At 42.5% G+C, this 24,179-nt stretch overlaps 1 protein-coding gene across 2 annotated transcripts in view; it reads right to left on the reverse strand.

Annotated features, from left to right (window-relative positions):
• Positions 1–22,318, reverse strand: part of LOC139380414 (histone deacetylase 4) — a 227,265-nt gene extending 204,947 nt beyond the window's left edge. For both annotated transcript variants that reach the window (XM_071123071.1, XM_071123070.1), the window contains exon 1: positions 22,081–22,318. In XM_071123071.1, the coding sequence (XP_070979172.1) occupies positions 22,081–22,102 (22 nt within the window). In that variant the 5' untranslated portion in view covers positions 22,103–22,318. The remainder of the gene's footprint in view (positions 1–22,080) is intronic.
• Positions 22,319–24,179: the final 1,861 nt, after the last annotated feature.

A 24,179-nucleotide genomic window follows, 5' to 3' on the forward strand; every position in this document is an offset into this window, starting at 1 on the left:
AACAGCTCCCTCACAATGTAACCACACCCAATAAAACCAGCACGCTCATACTTCACATACTATGGAAGTTCGTAGGCCTGCGAGGGCCTTTAACTAGGGTTGGCTTGGGCCTCTCTTCTCAGCGCTTCGCCCTGTCTGTGTTTGTGTTCCAGGCAGGGGAGTTGCCCTTCATGCCGATTTATTGACGCAAGATCCCCCCGGCTTGGCCTGCCAGCAATTACTCACAGCGGGAGAGTGGAGAGGAGAGAGAGGGGAGGGGGCTGGCTCAGACATGTGCGTATGTGTGTGCATGCTGGCTCGACATGAGTTAGCTCGACCTGGCCAGGGATGCAACCCAGTTACAAAACGCCAAGCAAAACGTACATGTCACCCAGCCAGGCATCGCCACCCAAGTCTAACATGGACAAAGGCCTTCAAGCGGAGACTGTTGCACTTGAAGTATGTAGAGAGTAGGCTGCCATTTCAGATGCAACCCAGGACTGTTCTAGAAATGGAAAATGATTAACTCTAAAGAAGTGGACAAGGTTTCCGCTATATTTCAAGTGGACCAGTGAAACATCTTAGCTCCTGGCTCCTAGGGGGAACAACCTGTTGCCCAAGGAGTGGCTTGTTCAAATAAAAGACCATCCTGATATTATTATCAAAAGTTATGTGGCCCTTTATCCAATATCGAATAAGGTCAGCAAAGACCTGCATTATCATGGATCATACAGAGGGTCTGTAGAGAATCCCTTTCGCAATATGTAGGACTGTGTTGTCAATCCGATCTCATTGCTGTGTTAATCTGTATTGGTCAAAGGTCACATCCACAGCAGTTCAAAGCTGACTCGTGCTTGATGGGTTTCGATCACCTGTTTTCTGTTGACAAGGATTCATCTCCGTCTCAGTTTGGTAATTGTTATATCTGGGATGACTTCACAAAATGTCACTGAAAAAGACTGCTTGTTAAAAAGCTTCTGGTTTATTGTCATTTCATTTTCGTTCCATTCGCCCTGGGAGCGCATTCCTGCCGCATGCCAGTGTGATGACGCAACGGTGAAAAGAAGCAGAAAATAACACGCCTGCCTCAAGATCGACGACACTGAAATTCTAATCCGGCCTCATGAACTCTTTGAAGACTTTCAACAACTTCAGGGAAAAGCAACGGGTCTTCAGCCAAAGCACATGAGACAGCGAAGCAAAATAAACACGCCAGGGAAAACATGATCAAAATCAAATGAAACGTACAATGTGGCCTCCTTCCACAATCAATTTATATAACCAAACTTACAATGGCAAAGAAAAAAAGTCGGGACCCACTCTACCAGAGAGAGAGAAAGTAATAGATAACTTCGGCCTGAGACAGTAAGGCACTGCAGTGTCCAGGCTGAAGCATAATCTCTTGGATCCAGAACCCGAGAGAGGTCGTGCCAGCGTTCCAGAATTCCCTGACCTGCACTGGGTCGATAGCGCAACCATAATCAATCAGTGCCTGGGACCTCAGCTTGTTAGACACGGTGAAGATGGCCAGAACATTTGGGGTGAGACACAATTGGCCTTTCATTGGGAGGCTAACATAGCAGGATGTTTGTTGGATAAAATATACACAGAAACTTTCATCCAGCTTAGAAAAAAAATAATTTTCCAAGAAGGGTGTTACAAAGACATACAGTGCTGTGAAAATGTATTTGCCCCTTTCAAATTCTCTACCTTTCCATATTTTTTATACTAAATGTTGTCAGATCTTCAACCAAAACCTAATATTAAATGAAAAGGAACCTGAGTGACCAAATAACACAATTACATACTTATTTCATAAACAAAGTTATGAAACACCCAATGCGTGAAAAAGTAATTGCCCCCTTACACTCAATAACTGGCTGTGCCACCTGTAGCTGCAATGACTACAACCAAACGCTTCCTGTGGTTGTTGATCAGTCTCTTAAGTCGTTGTGGAGGAATGTTGGCCCACTCTTCCATGCAGAACTGTTTTAACTCAGCGACATTTGTGGATTTTCAAGAATGAACTGCTTGTTTCAAGTCCTGCCACAACATTTCAATTGGGATTATGTCTTGACTTTGACTCGGCCATTCCAAAACTTCAAATTTGTTGATTTTTAGCCATTTTCATGCTGACTTGATTATGTGTTTTGGATCATTGTCTTACTGTATGATCCAGGACCGCTCCTGTCAATGTTGAGTAAGGACACGCACCTGATTACACATAGAATTAGGCCTAGGCTACCTGGCCTGCGCACAAATGTAGGCTTCTAAATGTGCCCATTTGGGGATCTGATAGTATTTCTGATTGTCTTAACTCATCACCACTATTGAGGTGTGGAGCTTCTCAAAGTCATTTTTTCTTCACCTCAAACAACAAGTAAACAAAGTATGTTTTTACATCCATTGAGAATGATAATAGTTCCTCAATGTAGCCTATTTGAAAAATCTTTCAAGTTCTCTCCCTTCCGATAACCACTTGGCGTACAAGGGGAAAAGAATGTTGTGCTCTGGTTTGGTGGAAACATCAGAAAATAGGCCTTCCTGATTACTTCTTATCCTTTGCACAAATAGCCTACAGTTGTGTCTGTCCGGAGCTCACTTCATGGGGAAACTCTGAGGGTCCAGAATATTTTATACAAGATTGCAAGTTTGTTAGTACAAGCTTCTGGCTGGACCAAGGTGATAGCTGATACAATGTTTCAAGTTCCTTGCAGACAGGTCATGCATAGCCAATGTAATTTATTATTATCAGGATATTTTCTACCTGCATGTTGCAATGTCTTTATTTATTTGGTTGGCTTTATGTAGACTATTTTTACATAGTTGGCTATTGCAATAGAAGATACTTTTAGAATTATATACATTTTAATTTAGATATCATTTGTATAAATCACATGACAATGATTTTGAGATTGGAAGACTTTATTATAAAATGAATTAAACTGTTCCACAAAAATGTGCATATGAAAATCATAACTGGCACGCAGATTGGTAGAAATTGTAAGATAAATTGGCACTCCAAAATGAAAAGGTTGTTGACCCCTGGTGTAGCCTATTACCGGCAACTTCGGGAGTGTAATGGCAGAATCTGTGAAGGCCAGCAGCTGCGGGAGGAGGTTTGGGAACAGGTTTTTTTCTTCTGGTTAGGCTATCTTGATCTTTGGCTCCCTCGAGTCATTTGTGTATCTTAATTATTTAATTACAGTGGGCTTAAATCACCAGACAAGCTCAGTAGCCTTCATATATGTTATTAACCTCTAGTAACTCCCCATCCTGGGTCCGGGAGCGTAATCATCGACTGACAATAATTAGCATAACGCAACGGACATAAATATTCCTAGAAAATATTCCTATTCATGAAATATAGTGAAATATATTGAGCTTAGCCTTTTGTTAATCACCCTGTCATCTCAGATTTTCAAAATATGCTTTACAGCCAAAGCTAGATGAGCATTTGTGTAAGTTTATCGATAGCCTAGCATAGCATTTTGTCCAGCTAGCAGCAGGTAACTTGGTCACGGAAATTAGAAAAGCAATCAAATTAAATTGTTTACCTTTGATGAGCTTCGGATGTTTTCACTCACGAGACTCCCAGTTAGATAGCCAGTGTTCCTTTTTCCAAAAATATTATTTTTGTAGGCGAAATCGCCCGGAAATTGCAGTCACGAAAACGCAGAAAAATATTCCAAATTAGCTCTATAATATCGACAGATACATGGAAAACGTTGTTTATAATCAATCCTCAAGGTGTTTTTCAAATATCTATTCTATAATATATCCACCGGGACAATTGGTTTTTCAGTAGGACCGATTGGAATAATGGCTACCTTTGTATTTTATGCGAGAATCACTCTGAGAGCCATCAGGTGACCACTTGCGCAATGTAGCCGCTTACGGGTATTCTTCAACATAAATGCGTAAAACTACGTCACAATGCTGTAGACACCTTGGGGAATACGGAGAAAAAGTTATCTGGTTGATAGCCCATTCACTGCTCAATAGGGACGCATTGGAACGCAGAGCTTTCAAAAGATGAGTCACTTCTGGATTGGATTTTTCTCAGGCTTTCGCCTGCAATATCAGTTCTGTTATACTCACAGACAATATTTTTACAGTTTTGGAATCTTTAGAGTGTTTTCTATCCTAAGCTGTCAATTATATGCATATTCTAGCATCTTGTCCTGACAAAATATCCCGTTTACTACGGGAACATTATTTTTCCAAAAATGAAGATACTGCCCCCTAGTCACAAAAGGTTAAAACACATTTGGAAAAATTCACGGTTTAAAATATCGACCAGTCAAATAGTCGAAAGAACACTCCTCTTGGTCAACCAACTTTTTGTTTTAGTCGGGGACAGCCCTAGATCCAAAACAGATAAGCAAGTCTACATGAAAATGGTTAAAAAGCAACACATTTTAAGTTTTTGAATGGCCTACTCAAAGGCCAGACCTAATCCCAATTGAGATGTGGCAGGACTTGAAACTTGCAGTTTATGCTTGAAAACCCACAAATATCACTGCGTTAAAGCAGTTCTACATTCAAAAGTGGGACAAAATTCCTCCACAGCGATGTATGCGACTGATCAACAACTACAGGAAGCATTTGGTTAGTGGCATAAGCAGTTACTGAGTGTAAGGCGGCAATTACTTTTTCTCACAGGGGAATTAGGTTTTGCATAACTTTTTTAATTAAATAAATAAAATAAGTATACTTTTTCACGGCACTGTTGTAACTAAACACTGGTGATGCTAGGTATTGGATTGGCAGCTCAACACCATTGCGAGCAACAGTAACGTCACTGAGCAGTAAAAATGTTGGATATTTGGGCTGTGTTTGTTGGCATATTTCAACCAAAGCTCATGCTGAGTGAGCTCAACATCATACTGTGGGTGTGGTTGGAGCTATTTGCTATTAAATGCTAGCATACTCCATGCAAAGAACACTGGAAATAAAAGAGAGAGAGGCTATGATGAAGGCCTTAAGCTCTCCACAGCCAAGCTAAATCACTGTTCTTTTTAGTTGTCCTCTCAGAGTCCCCTGTTATGGCATTAGAAAATATCTTACAAAGATGTGGTTTTCACATCACTTAGGCAATAGAAAACACACTGAACTCAAGAATTCATCCTGCAATAAAGTCTCTTTGGTTTTGGTACTGTATTGACAACTTCTTCCAATGGAATTCTCCCCAACGATGCCATACAAAAGCAAAAATGAAAGCACTTGAGGGCATAGCCTGACTGTCTTGGGCTGCATGTCTCCATATGACTTCAGTCTATGTGATGCAGCTAAGTAGCGATGCAGTCTAGGAAGACCGGGAGAGATGTTGGTGGGTTGTTCTTGAATTGCGGTGGCATTTGGGCAAGACAGATTTTTATTGATTTAAATGTATTTGGGTACATCTTCTCATTTTAAATCAACTAATATGAAAGCTTAATGGCTTTAAATCATTTTTACCATCAGGATAACATTGTACCACCAGTAGGAGTAGTAACACCTGTGTGTGATCAGCTAATAATTTTCTTGTATATAGACCACTCCCCCGATAAACGTTTGCCACTGAAGGGAATTCTCAAGGTCCTTGTATATCTTTGTAATGAGTGATTTTCAAGGCAGTAACGCCAATGACATAAAACAGAGGGAGAGACATTATTATACTAGTAAAAAAATAGGTATTTGAATAGCCTTCTTTGTTTTTATAGTTCTATACAATATAATAATAATTTTGCTCACTTTCTAGCATTCAAAATATTAGATAAGCCCAAAGAATGTCGCTATGTCACTCCCTAATCCTGCTCCCCCTCTCCAGCGCTCAAAATCACTGTTCTATTAACCACCGGTCCTGGCACCATCATTACGCAGACTACACTCCATTATTACACACACCTGGACCTCATCATCACCTTGATTAATCTCCCACCAACAAGAGCTCCAAGGTTGCCACAGTCATTTCCATACTGACTGGGTGGGCGTTGAAGTGGGCTACAGCCATCTGCGAGAGAGGAGAAGAAGAGCTGGGTTCCTACGAGAGGTTCATGGCTCTGTTCAGGGTGGTCTTCGACAATCCACCGGAGGGCAGAGGGAGGTGAGCGACTATTCCAACTCTGGCTGGGTGCCCAGACCGCTACGGAGTACACCCTCACCTTCCGGACTGTGGCAGCCTCCAGCGTATAAGATGAACCAGTGCTCTTCACCCTATTCTGTAGAGGACTGCGCGAGGAGGTCCACACGCAGTTGGCGTGCCGGGGCGACAACCTTTCCTTGGACTCGCTCATCGCGATGGCCATCCGTATTGACAACCTTCTTCAGGAGTGCCGGAAACTCCCTCGCCCTCCTCCTTTAGCCATCCTGAGGCAGAGCCTGATCCCATGGAGATAGTAGTCACACACCTCTCCATGCAGAGCGAAGTCACCGGAGACAGCTGGTTTCCGACAAACCCTTCCTGGTTTCCATTTCACTGGCTGGCTGTCCCTCAGCTGTTGTCGCTACAGCTCTAGTGGATGCCAGTGCTGTGGGGAATTTCATCGACCAGGCCCTCGCCTCGTCCCTAAACATCACCTCGTACCCTTTCTCCTCTCCTTTTCTCGTCCAAGCCCTGGATAATAGACGATTGGGATCCGGAACAATCACACACATCACAGCACCACTCACCCTCACCGTGGGACCCATGCACCAAAAAAGCCTTCCCTTCCTCATCATCACCGCACCCGTACACAAAGTCATCCTCGGCCTCCCGTGGCTCCAACGTCATAACCCCACCATCTCCTGGTCGAGGATGAAAATCACCGCCTGGTCACCAGGATGCCGGAGGACATGATTTCCCTTACCCTGTGGATCCACGTTGGTTGAGAGTCCTGTAGGTGCCCTCCAGCCCATCATTCCATCCTCCCGTATCATTGGCCCCATGTTTTGGGACGTAGATGTGGACATCCACCAGGCTCCGGAGATGGAACATGCGCCTGCTACCTGCCCTCCTGAGCGTATCTACACCCACACGGGAAAGGGATCAGCTGTTGACCTGGGCGCTGGACGACAAGGTATCACCTGCACCATTCAATTCATCCCTGCAAAGTATTGGTGGCCCACCTTGGTGCAGGATGTCGCCCCCTATGTCAACTCCTGCTTCGTATGTGCCCAAAATAAATCTCCCAGGCACACTGCAGCAGGGAAACCCCTTCCCGTGCCTCAGAAACCTTGATACCATCTGTCCATAGATTTCGTTACTGATCTCCCTCCGTCTGATGGTTTCACCACTATTATGGTTGTTATGGTCAGATTCTCTAAATCCTGCCGTTGTATCTCTCTCTCTCTCTGGTTTCCCTACAGCTCTCCACGTCACTGAGGCACTGTTCCAGAAGGTCTTCCGGTACTATGGCCATCTGGAGGACATTCTCTCCGACCGTGCCCCCGATTCATGTCGCGGGTATTGAGAGCCTTCATTGAGAAGCTGGGGGCCATGGCCTGCCTCACATCTGGGTACCAGCCTCAGTCCAACGGGTAGGCGGAGAGGACCAACTAGGAGCTGGGGAGTCACTACCAGGATCGGCAGGGTGAGTGGGCCCGGTTCCTTCCCTGAGCAAAGTATGCCCAGAACTCACTTCGTCACTCCTTCTCTGGGCTGATTATTTTAGAAAATTGGAAATTTATTTATTTGATTCTTTATCTGTGTGTCCATAAGTATTGTTAAGGAAAAACATTAAAAAGCAAACTCATGTTGTTTGAAAGCATTTAAAAATATATATATTTCTGCCCAGCAGTACTCTCATAAAACATTTACAACAAGACAGATTCACATATGAACTTTGTCGCGACAACTCCACATGTCAAACAGAAACGTTGGCACTGCTCTGCAGTGTCATACAACAGACTTTTGTAAAGAGAAACCAAAATGTGAAAATGTTATGGGATTTGCTCCATTGGTTTTGTTGGTAGGCCTACATTATGCTCAAATAGCCACAATAACCTATTGGCTACTGTTTAAAACTGTAAGGGTACAGCCTCTGTGTTCACTGTAAATGTGCATCGGAAGTTGCACATAATTCACACAACGTTCCAGTTTCCAATCACAAGATCAACATTTTGCTCAGTGCCCCAAAAAATTGGAGGGAACATTGGTCATAGGGAGCCAGGTGTGGCGGTGGTATTTCCTCATGTATAAAAAGTTATAGTTCTTCCTCTAGTTAACCATGACCAGGCATCAAAACGAACGCAGCCCTGCGCACAACCAGCACAATGTTGCCAGGAAGTTGCAGGATCTATGGCACCTTGTTTCCTGTATTTCACAGTACTATTTTCTTTACCGTAAAACATGACATCATCTCTCTAAATTTACAAAGGGGAGGCTGTAATATGTTTTACAGTAAGGAAAATAGTACTGTGAAATATATTACAGCATCTCTGCTGTAAAGCAAAATTACAGTACTAAGCTGCCAACTCTGGTGCCAAAATAATGCTGTAAATTTACAGGGGAAAGTTTTACAGTGTGGGGCTTGGACAGAAAGCCTGACAACAAACCATCAGACTATCACAATAAATAAATGTGATATTTACGAAAACAAACACACACACCTTCCAGCCTTAATTGTGTGCAAACTGTGGGAATTTAAGAGAATGACACCCTAAAAAGCACAGAGAGGAGAGAAGAGAAGATTTCTCAATTTCAGAGGAGTCAGAGGGATTATTGCCTGTGTTCCCAGTGTAAGACGGCAGCGCCTCGATTAATAAATCATTAAGACATCTCAATTAGGGGGTCTACCGTGTCCCTCACTGTGGCATCGTAATCCTCCACTGCTGCTGCTGCTTCCGGCATGCTTGGGTTGTGTTCCCAGAATAAGCTTACCCAAGCAGTCTGGCACAGGGACAGATTTACCGGAGGGGAGGAGCAGGCACTAGGGGATTGTGTGTGTTTGCGTGTGTGTATAGTACCAGTCAAAAGTTTGGACACCTACTCATTCAAGGGTTTTTCTTTATTTGGACTATTTTCTACATTGTAGAATAATAATGAAAACATTAAAACTATGAAATAACACATGAAATCATGTAGTAACCAAAAAAGTGTTAAACAAATCAAAATATACTTTATATGTTAGGTTCTTCAAAGTAGCCACCCTTTGCCTTGATGACAGCTTGGCACGCTCTTGGCATTCTCTCAACCAGCTTCACCTGGAATGCTTTTCCAACAGTCTATAAGGAGTTCCCACATTTTCTGAGCACTTGGGGGCTGCTTTTTCTTCACTCTGCGGTCCAACTCATCCAAAACCATCTCAATTGGGTGGAGGTTGGGTGATTGTGGAGGACAGGTCATCTGATGCAGCACTCCATCACTCTCCTTCTTGATCAAATATCCCTTACACAGCCTGGAGGTGTGTTTGGTCATTGACCTGATGAAAAACAAATGATAGACCCACCAAGCACAAACCAGATGGGATGGCATATCGCTGCAGCATGGTAGCCATGCTGGTTAAGTGTGCCGTGAATTCAAAATAAATCACAGACAGCGTCACCAGCAAAGCACCCCCACACCATCACACCTCCTCCATGCTTCACGGTGGGAACCACACGTGCCGAGATCATCATCATCCTACTCTGCGTCTCAAAGACACGGCGGTTGGAACCAAAAATCTCAAATTTGTACTCATCAGACCAAAGGACATATTTTCACCGGTTTAACATCCATTGCTCGTGTGTCTTGAACCAGGCAAGTCTCTTCTTGTTATTGGTGTCCTTTAGTAGTGGTTTCTTTGCAGCAATTAAACCATGAAGGCCTGATTCACACAGTCTCCTCTGAACAGGTGATGTTGAGATGTGGCTGTTACTTGAACTCAGAAGCATTTATTTGGGCTTTCTGAGGCTGGTAACACTAATAAACGTATCCTCTGCAGCAGCGGTAATTCTGGGTTTTCCTTTCCTGTGGCAGTCCTCATGAGCGCTTCATCATAGCGCTTGGTGGTTTTTGTGACTGCACTTGAAGAAACTTGAAAAGTTCTTGACATTTTATGAATTGACTGACCTTCATGTCTTAAAGTAATGATAGACTGTCATTTCTCTTTACTTATTTGAGCTGTTCTTGCAATAATATGGACTTGGTATTTTACCAAATAGGGCTATCTTGTCACAACACAATTGATTGGCTCAAAACGCATTAAGAAGGAAAGAAATTTCACAAATGAACTTTTAACAAGGGACTGGTTGAGAGAATGCCAAGAGTGTGCAAATATGTTATCAAGGCAAAGGGTGGCTACTTTGAAAAAGAAATCAAATATATATTTAATATTTGAGATTTAACAACTTTTTAGGTTACTACATGATTCCATATGTGTTATTTCATAGTTCTGATGTCTTCACTATTATTCTACAATGTAGAAAATAGTAAAAAGAAAAGAAAAACCCTGGAATGAGTAGGTGTGTCCAAACTTTTGACTGGTACTGTATGTGCACATGTGTGTGAAAGAGAGTGCGTATTTCCATCTGTCTGTACAAATAATCAAAAGTGAATGACGGTCGGTCAGACAGGCAATTAAAAAGTTTGACCTCGCCCGGTTGAGACAACCAGGATCTTTGTGGTGTTGGGTGGGTGATCCCTGCTGGATCATGGATGGTGAAACAGTTGGGGGTCCCTGGCTGAAAGTTCCCTCTCTCAGATCCTGTTTCTTTAAAAGGATTAACAGGCCGAGGCAGCAGAAGGTGACACCCAGGTCTCCAACCAGACCCATGGTGAGGGAAAGCTCTTTACATTGTTAGATCATTCTAAAGAATTAGTGGGGCAACACCACCAGGGATCTTGATTGCTCTCTCTCAGACTTGTGATCAGGGATCTGTGGCCTGAGGCTCATAAAGGACTCAAGGAGCATGGTTACATACATACAACAATACAATTGTTTATAATTGTATAATACAATTGTATTATTGTGGTTAGTCAGATTAATATTATACTCTGTTTAAAACATTTATATACTTTGCAAAAAGAACGATTTCCCTAATAATCCTTTTTACATGAACACATCTGAAATCAGGCTACCTGAAGGGACTTTTGATGAATGCAGAACACACTTCACTCGCGCACAGGGTTGGGTAGGTTATAGGGATGCACAATATATCAGTGAACATATAGGAATCAGACGATATTAGCTAAAAATGCCAACATCGGTACAGGCCTATTTTAACGAGGATGATGAAAACATCTTCGTTTATAACATTTTCAGCGCAGATACAGATTTGGAGGACCAAAAAAGGCAGATACCGATTAAATCAGATGATTTGTATATGTATATATTGGTAATGACAATTACAACAATAATGAATAAAAACATATATTTTAACTTAATATAATACATAAATGTAATCTATTTAGTCGCAAATAAATAATGAAAAATGTTCAAATTGGTTAAAATAATGCAAAAACACAATGTTGGAGAAGAAAGTAAAAGTGTGTGCCAAATAAAAAAGCTAATGTTTAAGTTCCTTGATCAGAACATGAGAACATATGAAAGCTGGCGGTTCAATATTCCCAGATCTTCAATATTCACAGTTTAGAAGTTTAAGGTTGTAGTTATTATAGGAATTATGACGCGTCGACTATTTCTCTCTATAACATTTGTATTTCATATACATTTGAAGTCGGAAGTTTACATACACCTTAGTCAAATACATTTAAACTCAGTATTTCGCAATTCCTGACATTTAATCCTTGTAAAAGTCCCTTGTCTTAGGTCAGTTAGGATCAGCACTTTATTTTAAGAATGTGAAATGTCAGAATAATAGTAGGAGAGAATTATTTGTTTCAGCTGTTATTTATTTCATCACATTCCCAGTGGGTCAGAAGTTTAAATACACTCAATTAGTACTTGGTAGCATTGCCTTTAAATTGTTGAACTTGGGTGAAACGTTTCGGGTAGCCTTCCACAAGCTTCCCACAATAAGTTGGGTGAATATTGGCCCATTCCTCCTGACAGAGCTGGTGTAACTGAGTCAGGTTTGTAGGCCTCCTTGCGTGCACACACTTTTTCAGTTGTGCCAACAAATTTTCTACGATTAAGGTCATGGCTTTGTGATGGCCACTCCAATACCTTGACTTTGTTGTCCTTAGGCCATTTTGCCACAACTTTGGAAGTATGCTTGGAGTCATTGTCCATTTGAGAGACCCATTTTCGACCAAGCTTTAACTTCTGATGTCTTGAGATGAGGCTTCAATATATCCACGTAATTTTCCGTCCTCATGATGGCATCTATTTTGTGAAGTGCACCAGTCCGACTTGCAGCAAAGCACGCCCACAACATGATGCTGCCACCCCCGTGCTTCACAGTTGGGATGGTGTTCTTCGGCTTGAAAGCCTCCCCCTTTTACCTCCAAACAAAACGATGGTCATTATGGCCAAACAGTTCTATTTTTGTTTCATCAGACCAGAGGACATTTCTTCAAAAAGTACGATCTTTGTCCCCATATGCAGTTGCAAACCGTAGTCTGGCTTTTTTACGGCGGTTTGGGAGCAGTGGCTTCTTCCTTGCTGAGCAGCCTTTTAGGTCATGTCGATATAGGACTCGTTTTACTGTGGATATAGATACTTTTGTATCTGTTTTTCCAGCATCTTCACAAGGTCCTTTGCTGTTGTTCTGGGATTGATTTGGACTTTTCGCACCAAAGTAGCGTTCTGTCTCCTAGAGATGAACGGTCTCCTTCCTGAGTGGTTTGACGGCTGCGTGGTCCCATGGTGTTTATACTTGCATACCATTGTTTGTACAGATGAACGTGGTACCTTCAGGCATTTGGAAATTGCTCCCAAGGATGAACCAGACTTGTGGAGGTCTACATTTTTTTCTGGGGTCTTGGCTGATTTCTTTTGATTTTCCCATGATGTCAAGCAAAGAAGCACTGAGGTTGAAGGTAGGCCTTGAAATACATCCGCAGGTACACCTCCAATTGACTCAAATGATGTCAATTAGCAGAAGCTTCTAAAGCCATGACATCATTTTCTGGAATTTTCCAAGCTGTTTAAAAGCACAGTCAACTTAGTGTATGTAAACTCTGACCCACTGGAAAAGTGAAATTACGTGTCTGTAAACAATTGTTGGAAAGATTACTTGTGTCATGCACAAAGTAGATATCCTAACCGACTTGCCAAAACTACAGTTTGTTAACAAGACATTTGTGGAGTGGTTGAAAAACAAGTTTAAATGACTCCAACCTAAGTGTATGTAAACTTCTGACTTCAACTGTACCTTTGACTATTGGATGTTCTTATAGGCTCTTTAGTATTGCCAGCCTAATCTCGGGAGTTGATAGGCTTGAAGTCATAAACAGCACTGTGCATCAAACATTGCGAAGAGCTACTGGCAAAACGCAGTAAAGTGCTGTTTGAATGAATGCTTACGAGCCTGCTGCTGCCTACTACCGCTCAGTCAGACTGCTCTATCAAATCATAGACTTAATTATAATATATTTAACACAGAAATACGAGCCTTTGGTCATTAATATGGTAAAATCCGGAAACTATAATTTCGAAAACAAAACATTTCACTGAATGAATAAACATGGAACCATTCCGTATTTTATTGAACGTGTGGAAACCATAAGTCTAAATATTGCTGTTACATTGCACAACCTTCAATGTTATATCCTAATTATATAAAATTCTGGCAAATTAATTGCGGTCTTCAGACAGTTCGCAACGAGCCAGGCGAACCAAACTGTTGCATATACCCTGACTTGCACTGAACGCAAGAGAAGTGACACAATTTCCCAAGTTAATATTGCCTGCTAACATGAATTTATTTGAACTAAATATGCAGGTTTAAAAAAAATATACTTCTCTGTATTGATTTTAAGAAAGGCACTGATGTTTGTGTTTAGGTACATTTGTGAAACGATTGTGCTTTTTTTGCGAATGCGCTTTTGTTTAATCATCACCCGTTTGGCGAAGTTGAAGTAGGCTGTGATTCGATGATAAATTAACAGGCACCGCATTGATTATATACAACGCAGGACAAGCTAGTTCACCTCGTAATATCATCAACCATGTGTAGTTAACAAATGATTATGTAAAGATTGATTGTTTTTTATACGATAAGTTTAATGCTAGCTAGCAACTTACCTCGGCTCCTTGAAGCCACAAGGTCCTTTTAATGCTGCACTCGCGTAACAGGTGGTCAGCCTGCCACGCAGTTTCCTCGTGGAGGCCGATAACCGATTTTTATGAAAATTAAAATCGGCCCTAATTAAAATCGGCCATGACGCCACATAAAATGTAGCGCTACACGTGAAACACAGCATTCCTAACCTACCCCACAATGTCTGCTCAGTGGATCGAGCAGTCAACAAGTCGAGCAGTCATTTGAAAGAGTAAGACAAGAAAACTCAAAGGCGAAATCCATTAAAACACCAAGATAATGGAATTCATTGCCCTTGACAATCAACCGTTCTCTGTCATGGGTGATGTTGGCTTTCGCCGAGTGATCGAGCAACGGTACCTTTTTTTCCCTTTGTTTCTATTTTTCAAATGTTGCCCTACCGGAGTTACACAGTAATAGCGTCACTACTATTAACTTCAAGACTGAGATTTGGACCAGCGATATCAGCCCCATGAGCATGCTGAGTCTGACAGCACAGTGGGTCATCGAGGATTTCGTACTGAGGAAAGTCGTATTGCATGCTCAAGAATGTGCTGGTGTCATATCGCTGCTGCCATTTCAATTGCATTTGAGAACATGTTTGAAACTTGGAAACATGAACACACTAGCTAGCTCCATTCGTACAACTGACTTGAGAAATAAGCTCATCAACTGTGCCTGCAGCAGACGTGATACCCTCTGTCATGGAATTGAAACGCCTGCTCAACAAAACTGCCAGGGATGTAAACAAATGTGTACAAATTTTGAGATAAGCTTCATGTGAGTATTGAACATTTCTGGGATCTTTTTTTCCAACTCATGAAACATGGGACAAACACTTTACATGTTGCATTTATATTTTTGTTCAGTGTAGTATTCGTATTCTAATTCCTAATTCTAATGCCACCGATTCTGTCACATAACAGCGGATTGTACATGCCCATTCTGACTTTGCCAATGCTAAGCTAACCAGTTAGCTATCAGCTAGTGTGCAACGTTAGTGCTGACTAGTTTCTATGGAGTGAAGATGGTCCTTTATCCTGACGAGGTGGATATTTTTACTGGCCCACATTGGCGAATGAAACAGTTGCCCTTGACAACAGTTTTCCCCGGCAACAAAACTGCCCACACAAGCGATTCGGTGGCGTTTTCTCTTTACTGTGTCGCCACCATGCTCGATGCTATGTACAAGGACCGCTACTTCGATGCAGACAAGAAACAGGGATAGCGTAACGTGAAATGTTACATACACAGCTGGACAAGATGGAAATGGACACAGTGACAGTGCGTACTGAGGAAGAGAGGCCAAGGACAGACAGAGCTGAAACTTCACTGCTTGACATGTATGATGCAATCCTGGTTGAGAATGAAACGACTGAACAAATGAACAACAAACAGCACAGCCAGTAAGTGAAAGAAATAGGTTTTGATTATGTTTTACTGGTAATGGGGACATACGTCAATGCCAACAAAATAACTTTTTGGTCAGTGTGGTGTGTGTGTGTGTGTAACCTTTATTTAACCAGGTAGGCTAGTTGAGAACAAGTTCTCATTTACAACTGCGACCTGGCCAAGATAAAGCATAGCAGTGTGAACAGACAACAACACAGGGTTACACATGGAGTAAACAATAAACAAATCAATAACACAGTAGAAAAAAAAGAGACTCAATATACATTGTGTGCAAAAGGTATGAGGAGGTAGGCGAATAATTACAATTTAGCAGATTAACACTGAAGTGATAAATGATCAGATGGTCATGTGCAGGTAGAGATACTTTAGTAACAAAACGGATGGCACTGTGATAAACTGCACCCAGTTTGCTGAGTAGAGTATTGGAAGCTATTTTGTAGATGACATCGACGAAGTCGAGGATCGGTAGGATAGTCAGTTTTACTAGGGTAAGTTTGACGGCGTGAGTGAAGGAGGCTTTGTTGCGGAATAGAAAGCCGACTATAGATTTGATTTTAGATTGGAGATGTTTGATATGAGTCTGGAAGGAGAGTTTACAGTCTAGCCAAACACTTAGGTACTTATAGATGTCCACATATTCTAGGTCGGAACCATCCAGGGTGGTGATGCTAGTCGGGCGTGCGGGTGCAGGCAGCGAACGGTTGAAAAGCATGCATTTGGTTTTACTAGCGTTTAAGAGCAATTGGAGGCCACGGAAGGAGTGTTGTATGGCATTGAAGCTTGTTTGGAGGTTAGATAGCATAGTGGCCAAGGAAGGGCCAGAAGTATACAGAATGGTGTTGTCTGCGTAGAGGTGGATCAGGGAATCGCCCGCAGCAAGAGCAACATCATTGATATTTACAGAGAAAAGAGTCGGCCCGAGAATTGAACCCTGTGGCACCCCCATAGAGACTGTCAGAGGACCGGACAACATGCCCTCCGATTTGACACACTGAACTCTGTCTGCAAAGTAGTTGGTGAACCAGGCAAGGCAGTCATTAGAAAAACCGAGGCTACTGAGTCTGCCGATAAGAATTTGGTGATTGACAGAGTCGAAAGCCTTGGCCAGGTCGATGAAGACGGCTGCACAGTACTCTCTTTTATCGATGGCGGTTATGATATCGTTTAGTACCTTGAGCGTGGCTGAGGTGCACCCGTGACCGGCTCGGAAACCAGATTGCACAGCGGAAAAGGTATGGTGGGATTCAAGATGGTCAGTGATCTGTTTGTTGACTAGGCTTTCGGAGACCTTAGATAGGCAGGGCAGGATAGATATAGGTCTGTAACAGTTTGGGTCCAGGGTGTCTCCCCCTTTGAAGAGGGGGATGACTGCGGCAGCTTTCCAATCCTTGGGGATCTCAGACGATATGAAAGAGGTTGAACAGGCTGGTAATAGGGGTTGCGACAATGGCGGCGGATAGTTTCAGAAATAGAGGGTCCAGATTGTCAAGACCAGCTGATTTGTACGGGTCCAGGTTTTGCAGCTCTTTCAGAACATCTGCTATCTGGATTTGGGTAAAGGAGAAGCTGGGGAGGCTTGGGCGGAGCTGTTGGCCGAGGTTGGAGTAGCCAGGAGGAAGGCATGGCCAGCCGTTGAGAAATGCTTGTTGAAGTTTTCGATTATCGTGGATTTATCAGTGGTGACCGTGTTACCTAGCCTCAGTGAAGTGGGCAGCTGGGAGGAGGTGCTCTTGTTCTCCATGAACTTTACAGTGTCCCAGAACTTTTTGGAGTTAGAGCTACAGGATGCAAATTTCTGCTTGAAAAAGCTGGCCTTTGCTTTCCTGACTGACTGCGTGTATTGGTTCCTGACTTCCCTGAACAGTTGCATATCGCAGGGACTATTCGATGCTATTGCAGTCCGCCACATGATGTTTTTGTACTGGTTGAGGGCAGTCAGGTCTGGAGTGAACCAAGGGCTATATCTGTTCTTAGTTCTGCATTTTTTGAACAGAGCATGCTTATCTAAGATGGTGAGGAAGTTACTTTTAAAGAATGACCAGGCATCCTCAACTGACGGGATGAGGTCAATATCCTTCCAGACCCCCACACCGCCCCACTGGGAAGCACAGAGCAACACTTTAAGGGGCATTTCATTAATGATAGCGCTGACCAGGGAAAAGTTCCCGCTAATCTTAGTGCCTGTCTGCACGTTCAAACTAAAACAATGTAACTAATAATGGCGCAAACCATTCCCCTTAGATACAGTGGGGAGAACAAGTATTTGATACACTGCCGATTTTGCAGGTTTTCCTACTTACAAAGCATGTTGAGGTCTGTAATTTTTATCATAGGTACACTTCAACTGTGAGGAACGGAATCTAAAACAAAAATAAAGAATATCACATTGTATGATTTTTAAGTAAGTAATTAGCATTTTATTGCATGACATAAGTATTTGATGCATCAGAACTTAATATCTGGTACAGAAACCTTTGTTTGCAATTACAGAGATCATACGTTTCCTGTAGTTCTTGACCAGGTTTGCACACACTGCAGCAGGGATTTTGGCCCACTCCTCCATACAGACCTTCTCCAGATCCTTCAGGTTTCGGGGCTGTCGCTGGGCAATACGGACTTTCAGCTCTCTCCAAAGATTTTCTATTGGGTTCAGGTCTGGAGACTGGCTAGGCCACTCCAGGACCTTGAGATGCTTCTTACGGAGCCACTCCTTAGTTGCCCTGGCTGTGTGTTTCAGGTCGTTGTCATGCTGGAAGACTCAGCCACGACCCATCTTCAATGTTCTTACTGAGGGAAGGAGGTTGTTGGCCAAGATCTCGCGATACATGGCCCCATCCATCCTCCCCTCAACACGGTGCAGTCGTCCTGTCCCCTTTGCAGAAAAGCATCCTCAAAGAATGATGTTTCCACCTCCATGCTTCACTGTTGGGATGGTGTTCTTGGGGTTGTACTCATCCTTCTTCTTCCTCCAAACACGGCGAGTGGAGTTTAAACCATAAAGCTCTATTTTGTCTCATCTGACCACATGACCTTCTCCCATTCCTCCTCTGGATCATCCAGATGGTCATTGGCAGACTTCAGATGGGCCTGGACATGCGCTGGCTTGAGCAGGGGGACCTTGCGTGTGCTGCAGGATTTTAATCCATGATGGCGTAGTGTGTTACTAATGGTTTTCTTTGAGACTGTGGTCCCAGCTCTCTTCAGGTCATTGACCAGGTCCTGCCGTGTAGTTCTGGGCTGATCCCTCATCTTCCTCATGATCATTGATGACCCACGAGGTGAGATCTTGCATGGAGCCCCAGACCGAGGGTGATTGACCGTCATCTTGAACTTCTTCCATTTTCTAATAATTGCGCCAACAGATGTTGCCTTCTCACCAAGCTGCTTGCCTATTGGCCTGTAGCCCATCCCAGCCTTGTGCAGGTCTACAATTTCATCCCTGATGTCCTTACACAGCTCTCTGGTCTTGGCCATTGTGTAGAGGTTGGAGTCTGTTTGATTGAGTGTGTGGACAGGTGTCTTTTATACAGGTAACGAGTTCAAACAGGTGCAGTTAATACAGGTAATGAGTGGAGAACAGGAGGGCTTCTTAAAGAAAAACTAACATGTCTGTGAGAGCCGGAATTCTTACTGGTTGGTAGGTGATCAAATACTTATGTCATGCAATAAAATGCAAATTAATTACTTAAAAATCATACAATGTGATTTTCTGGATTTTTTTAGATTCCGTCTCGTACAGTTGAAGTGTACCTATGATAAAAATTACAGACCTCTACATGCTTTGTAAGTAGGGAAACTTGCAAAATCAGCCGTGTATCAAATACTTGTTCTCCCCACTGTATGAATTTGGAGGGCAGAAATTATTCAATATTAGAGCATTAGACCTCTAACTAAAGGCATCAGTCAAAAGTTATACTTAAACTGGATTTAGCAAAAAATGACATGAAAAGCACGCATTTGTAAATCCCAAACTCTAAAAGAAATTGGAAAGGTAGATACAAATGATTTGTGACATTGTGCTTAAAATAAAGAATGTAAACAGGATGAAAACAAGATGCTGTGTTTTTATTTACAGTAGTGATGGACAGCTGGAGGCATTTTGAAAACAGATTTTCAAACACTTGTTTTTCACAAGTGTACTGTAGCAGGTGTAGCCCTATCAGCAGGACAATAGACTCTTTATAGCCCCATCTGTGGAGATCAGTAGACAAAGGGCTGGACAACAAGCCACACCAAAAAAGTGCATGGTTGCCAAGAAAGCGGTTAGTTTTGCTAGATTCTTATAATGTGTACTTTTAATTCTTAATTGATCTAACGTTTCTATCATAGGCCACTGTAATTGATGGGGGCTCAGGGCGGTACCATTCTGCTCATCTGATGTAGGTGCACATGGTTCAGATTCAAACTTTGAAGACCGAGATTGAGTCATTGAACGACAATAGAACTTGACCAACTGCTCACCAGGCACAGCAAGGGCCATCCCGACCGTTATGCTGTTCTGCTATTCCAAGGATGTGTGTAACCAAAGAGAGATACTACGAGTGGACGCAGAATATCAACTGGGATGGATCCACAGGCAAATGTGGTTTACAAGTGAACCTACGGGTGTTCATCATTAATACTGTGTCTCAAAAGTGTCTGTCCATGACTGATGCAACCCGAAAAAGCATTAAAGACAGAGTTAATGAGTACTTGAGGTCACCGAGAAAGTCTGGACATGACCTGCTCTCCCTTATGTAAGGAATTAGGCTCTTTACCACGTTTACAACAGTATGTACTGTAGACTATGTTTATTTGTCAGACTGTACAGTAGCCTAATAAACAAATGCAGGCGGCTTCTATTAAAAATGCTTTAAATGCTTTGTTATCCAAATGTTTAAAGTGAGTGTGGGCGACCTCATGCAACCTCAAAATGCCAGATAAAGCATATACTGTACAGCACTGTATTTCTTCAGCATCTTTATGCTTTCATTAATAATATTATGATTTAAAAAATGTTACAAAATTACGAATTACTATGGGAATAAATATTACTGAATGACAGAAATATTGGAAAAAAAGTAGGCTAATGAATGTAAACTAATTGTTGCTTACTGGAAAATACTCTTTCAAACACACACACGGTCACAACTACAGATTGCCCCTTCAAGTCTATCAAAAGTGTGCGAGTTTGAGCTTGTGTCCATTAGGCCTATGGATAATATTTTTCATCAGCATGATTTGGATTGAGCAATAAAAGCCCCACTTTTATTCCATAGGCTGGGATCCGCACTATGCAGCTGTTGCAAGAGTGCATATTTCACTGGCTGTCCACTGGTTTTGAAAACAAAGATTGATAGGCAGCTTAAGCTTCTTGAATTCAACCATTATTGTGTTCAAATACACATTGTGAACAGCCATCCACAACAACCACAATCCGTAAGGCGCAAATACTGTAGCTAAAAATGAGAGCAGCAGTGTAATTCACAATCACATCAATGTGCTATGTAGTGATCAATAATAAGTGATATCCGTATCGCCGTGGACTACACCACTGCTGTCATCCTTACCTCCAAGCTTTTATTCAAGTTGGATAATCTTTGGATGCCGACAGCAGTCGCACCACTGGAAGACATAGCTTGGACTGTAGCCTACAAAAGCCTATTCCTGCTCTTTTCCCGCAATCCATCAAACACATTTGGCTTATCATCATAGTGGTCTCTCGCTTAGGTGGAACAAACTTAAACTTGCACGTTTTTCAATCCTGATTTGAATGTCATTGAGAAAAGTGTCAAGTTTCTCCCAAACCTCCTTTCCGAATGTCAAAGTAATCCTCAAAGTAATCCTCTAGTTTTTCAAAAGTATCTGTAATCTGATGACAAGATTTTTGTAATCCATTACTCCCCAATCCTGCTTGCGCATAAGAGGGAGGCTTGTGCTACAGCTGCTGCCACATACACAGATCAAATACACCGCTGGAACGCCGACTAAGCTGTTGACATGCCCTAACAATTCTAGATTGCACGGAAAACCAGGTATTTTAAAAATCGCATATGCAAACTTCGGTTATGAGCTTACGCTCATTAGTAGTCATACTTCCTTCTGCCATAAAATGTTTAATGTTGTATTATTCATGTGCATGTAAACGTACTCATCGTTTCCCCCATATGCATTTAGCAGCGGCAATGTATATGTATGGATGTAGGCCCCAGGAATGTAAGCCCCAGCAATTTCCCTTATGCAAAACCATCTAAGACTCAGATCATACAAAATAATGTTACAATTACATCTAAACTGTTTTAAATCGGAATTTGATCTATGGCCTTAATAATATTGGGTCAAATGACATTCATTAGGCCTGTGATTCATTATTCATTGCAGCTAAATAATTGAATGTATTCAATTTACAGTTTAGTTCCAAAGCGACATAAAAAAAAGCACTTTGAAGCTCATTTCTAAAGCTTCTATCGCGCAATAGGTCTTCACACCATAGAAATACAATTGCTTTTACACAGCATACTACGATTCCCAGAGTGCATTTCAATTCCCAGGGTGCTAGGGCCGCTCGCTGGCTACTGTTAGCAGGCCCAGACAAACTCTTACCTTGTCGACTGTAGGAATTCATTGTAGGGTACCACTCCTGGGAAGCGAAACTGATGAAGAGGATGAGGACAATGGCCTCAGTACTCCTCTTGGGGGTGTAAGATGAACACCATCCGCCGTCCGGCTGGATGGACACTGCGAGGAAGACTATGATGAAGGGGGGGGGGGGGGGTGTCTCAAGGGCTCATTCTAGACAAAGCAGCTTTCAGGGGAATTGCCGTTGGCTTGCTTCTTCACTCCCGTGAATTCAACCTGTCAAGGGCACATGAACACACAAGTTTGAGTGAGGTTGGTCATATGTGGACCAAGTATGCTCCCATTAAATAAATACTATATAGGCATATTACGTCACATATAATGCACCAGTACAAGCCATTGTACAGTGCCTTCGGAAAGTATTCAGAACCCTTGACTTTTTCCGCATTTTGTTACGTTACAGCCTTATTCTGAAATAGATTAACGTTTAATGAACGTTTAATGAAACTATGTCAATCATTATTTGAATATGTTGGTAACCGGTTGTATAAAAGTGATAATGCCCTCGAAGCCGGTGTTGAGGATATATTTGCACGGTTTACCATCCCTCGACCTCGTCTCGGGCATAACAACAGCCGTGCCAATAAATCCACATTTATAAAAAATTTAAAATACAGTTAACAGTGCATTTCAGAGCAAAAACCAAGCAATGTGGTCAAAATAATTGTACATAGAGCTCCAAGAAAGGATTGTGTCGAGGCAAAGATCTGGGGAAGAAGGGTACCAAAACATTTCTGCAGCATTGAATTTCCCCAAGAACACAGTGGCCTCCATCATTCTTAAATGGAAGAAGTTTGGAACCACCAACACTCTTCCTAGAGCTGGCCACCTGGCCAAACTGAGTAATCGGGGGAGAAGGGCCTGGTCAAGGAGGTGACCAAGAACCCGATTGTCACTCTGACAGAGCTCCAGAGTTCCTCTGTGGAGATGGGAGAACCTTCCAAATGGACAACCATCTCTGCAGAACTCCACCAATCAGGCCTTTATGGTAGAGTGGCCATACGGAAGCCACTCCTCAGTAAAAAGCACATGACAGCCCACATGGAGTTTGCCAAAAGTCACCTAAAGACTCTCAAATAATGAAAAACAAGATTCTCTGGTCTGATGAAACCAAGATTGAACCATTTGGCCTGAACGCCAAGAGTCACGTCTGGAAGAAACCTGCACCATCCCTACGGGGAAGCATGGTGGTGGCAGCATCATGCTGTGGGGATGTTTTTCAGCAGCAGGAACTGGGAGACTAGTCAGGATCGAGGGAAAGATGAACGGAGCAAAGTACAGAGAGATCTTGATGAAAACCTGCTCCAGAGTGCTCAGGACCTCAGATTGGGGTAAAGGTTCACCTTCCAACAAGACAACAACCCTAAGCACACAGCCAAGACAACGCAGGAGTGGCTTCAGGACAAGTCTCTGAATGTCCTTGAGTGGACCAGCCAGAGCCCGGACTTGAACCTGATCGAACATCTCTGGAGAGACCTGAAAATAGCTGTGCAGCAACGCTCCCCATCCAACCTGACAGAGCTTGAGAGGATCTGCAGAGAAGACTGGGAGAAACTCCCCAAATACAGGTGTGCCAAGCTTGTAGCGTCATACCCAAAGAAGACTCTAGGCTGTAATCGCCGCCAAAGGTGCTTCACCAAAGTACTGAATAAAGGGTCTGAATACTTATGTAAATGTGATGTTTTTTATGTTTAATAAATTAGCAAAAATAAATGAATTAAAAACTGTTTTTGTTTTGTCATTATGGGGCATTGTGTGTAAATTGATGAGGGGAAAAAACAATTGAATCAATTTTAGAATAAGGCTGTAATGTAACAAAATGAGGAAAAAGTCAATGCACTGTATATGTGCAGACTGTCTCTCGTTCAGTCCTGTAGACTATTAGATATCATCCTGTACAAAAATAGTCAGTCTCAATTCTAACAGATTCTTCACTACAAGGGCAGTTTGGGTTACACATGCTAGCAATGAGATCGCCTCCAGTCCTTCCCAGTACACAAGGTGCCTAAAAGGTGCCAATGCTGTCCACAGGCTAGGGCAAACAATGAGACAGTGACAGACTC

The sequence above is a fragment of the Oncorhynchus clarkii genome, chromosome 22 (assembly GCF_045791955.1).
Source record: "Oncorhynchus clarkii lewisi isolate Uvic-CL-2024 chromosome 22, UVic_Ocla_1.0, whole genome shotgun sequence".
Taxonomy (NCBI): domain Eukaryota; kingdom Metazoa; phylum Chordata; class Actinopteri; order Salmoniformes; family Salmonidae; genus Oncorhynchus; species Oncorhynchus clarkii.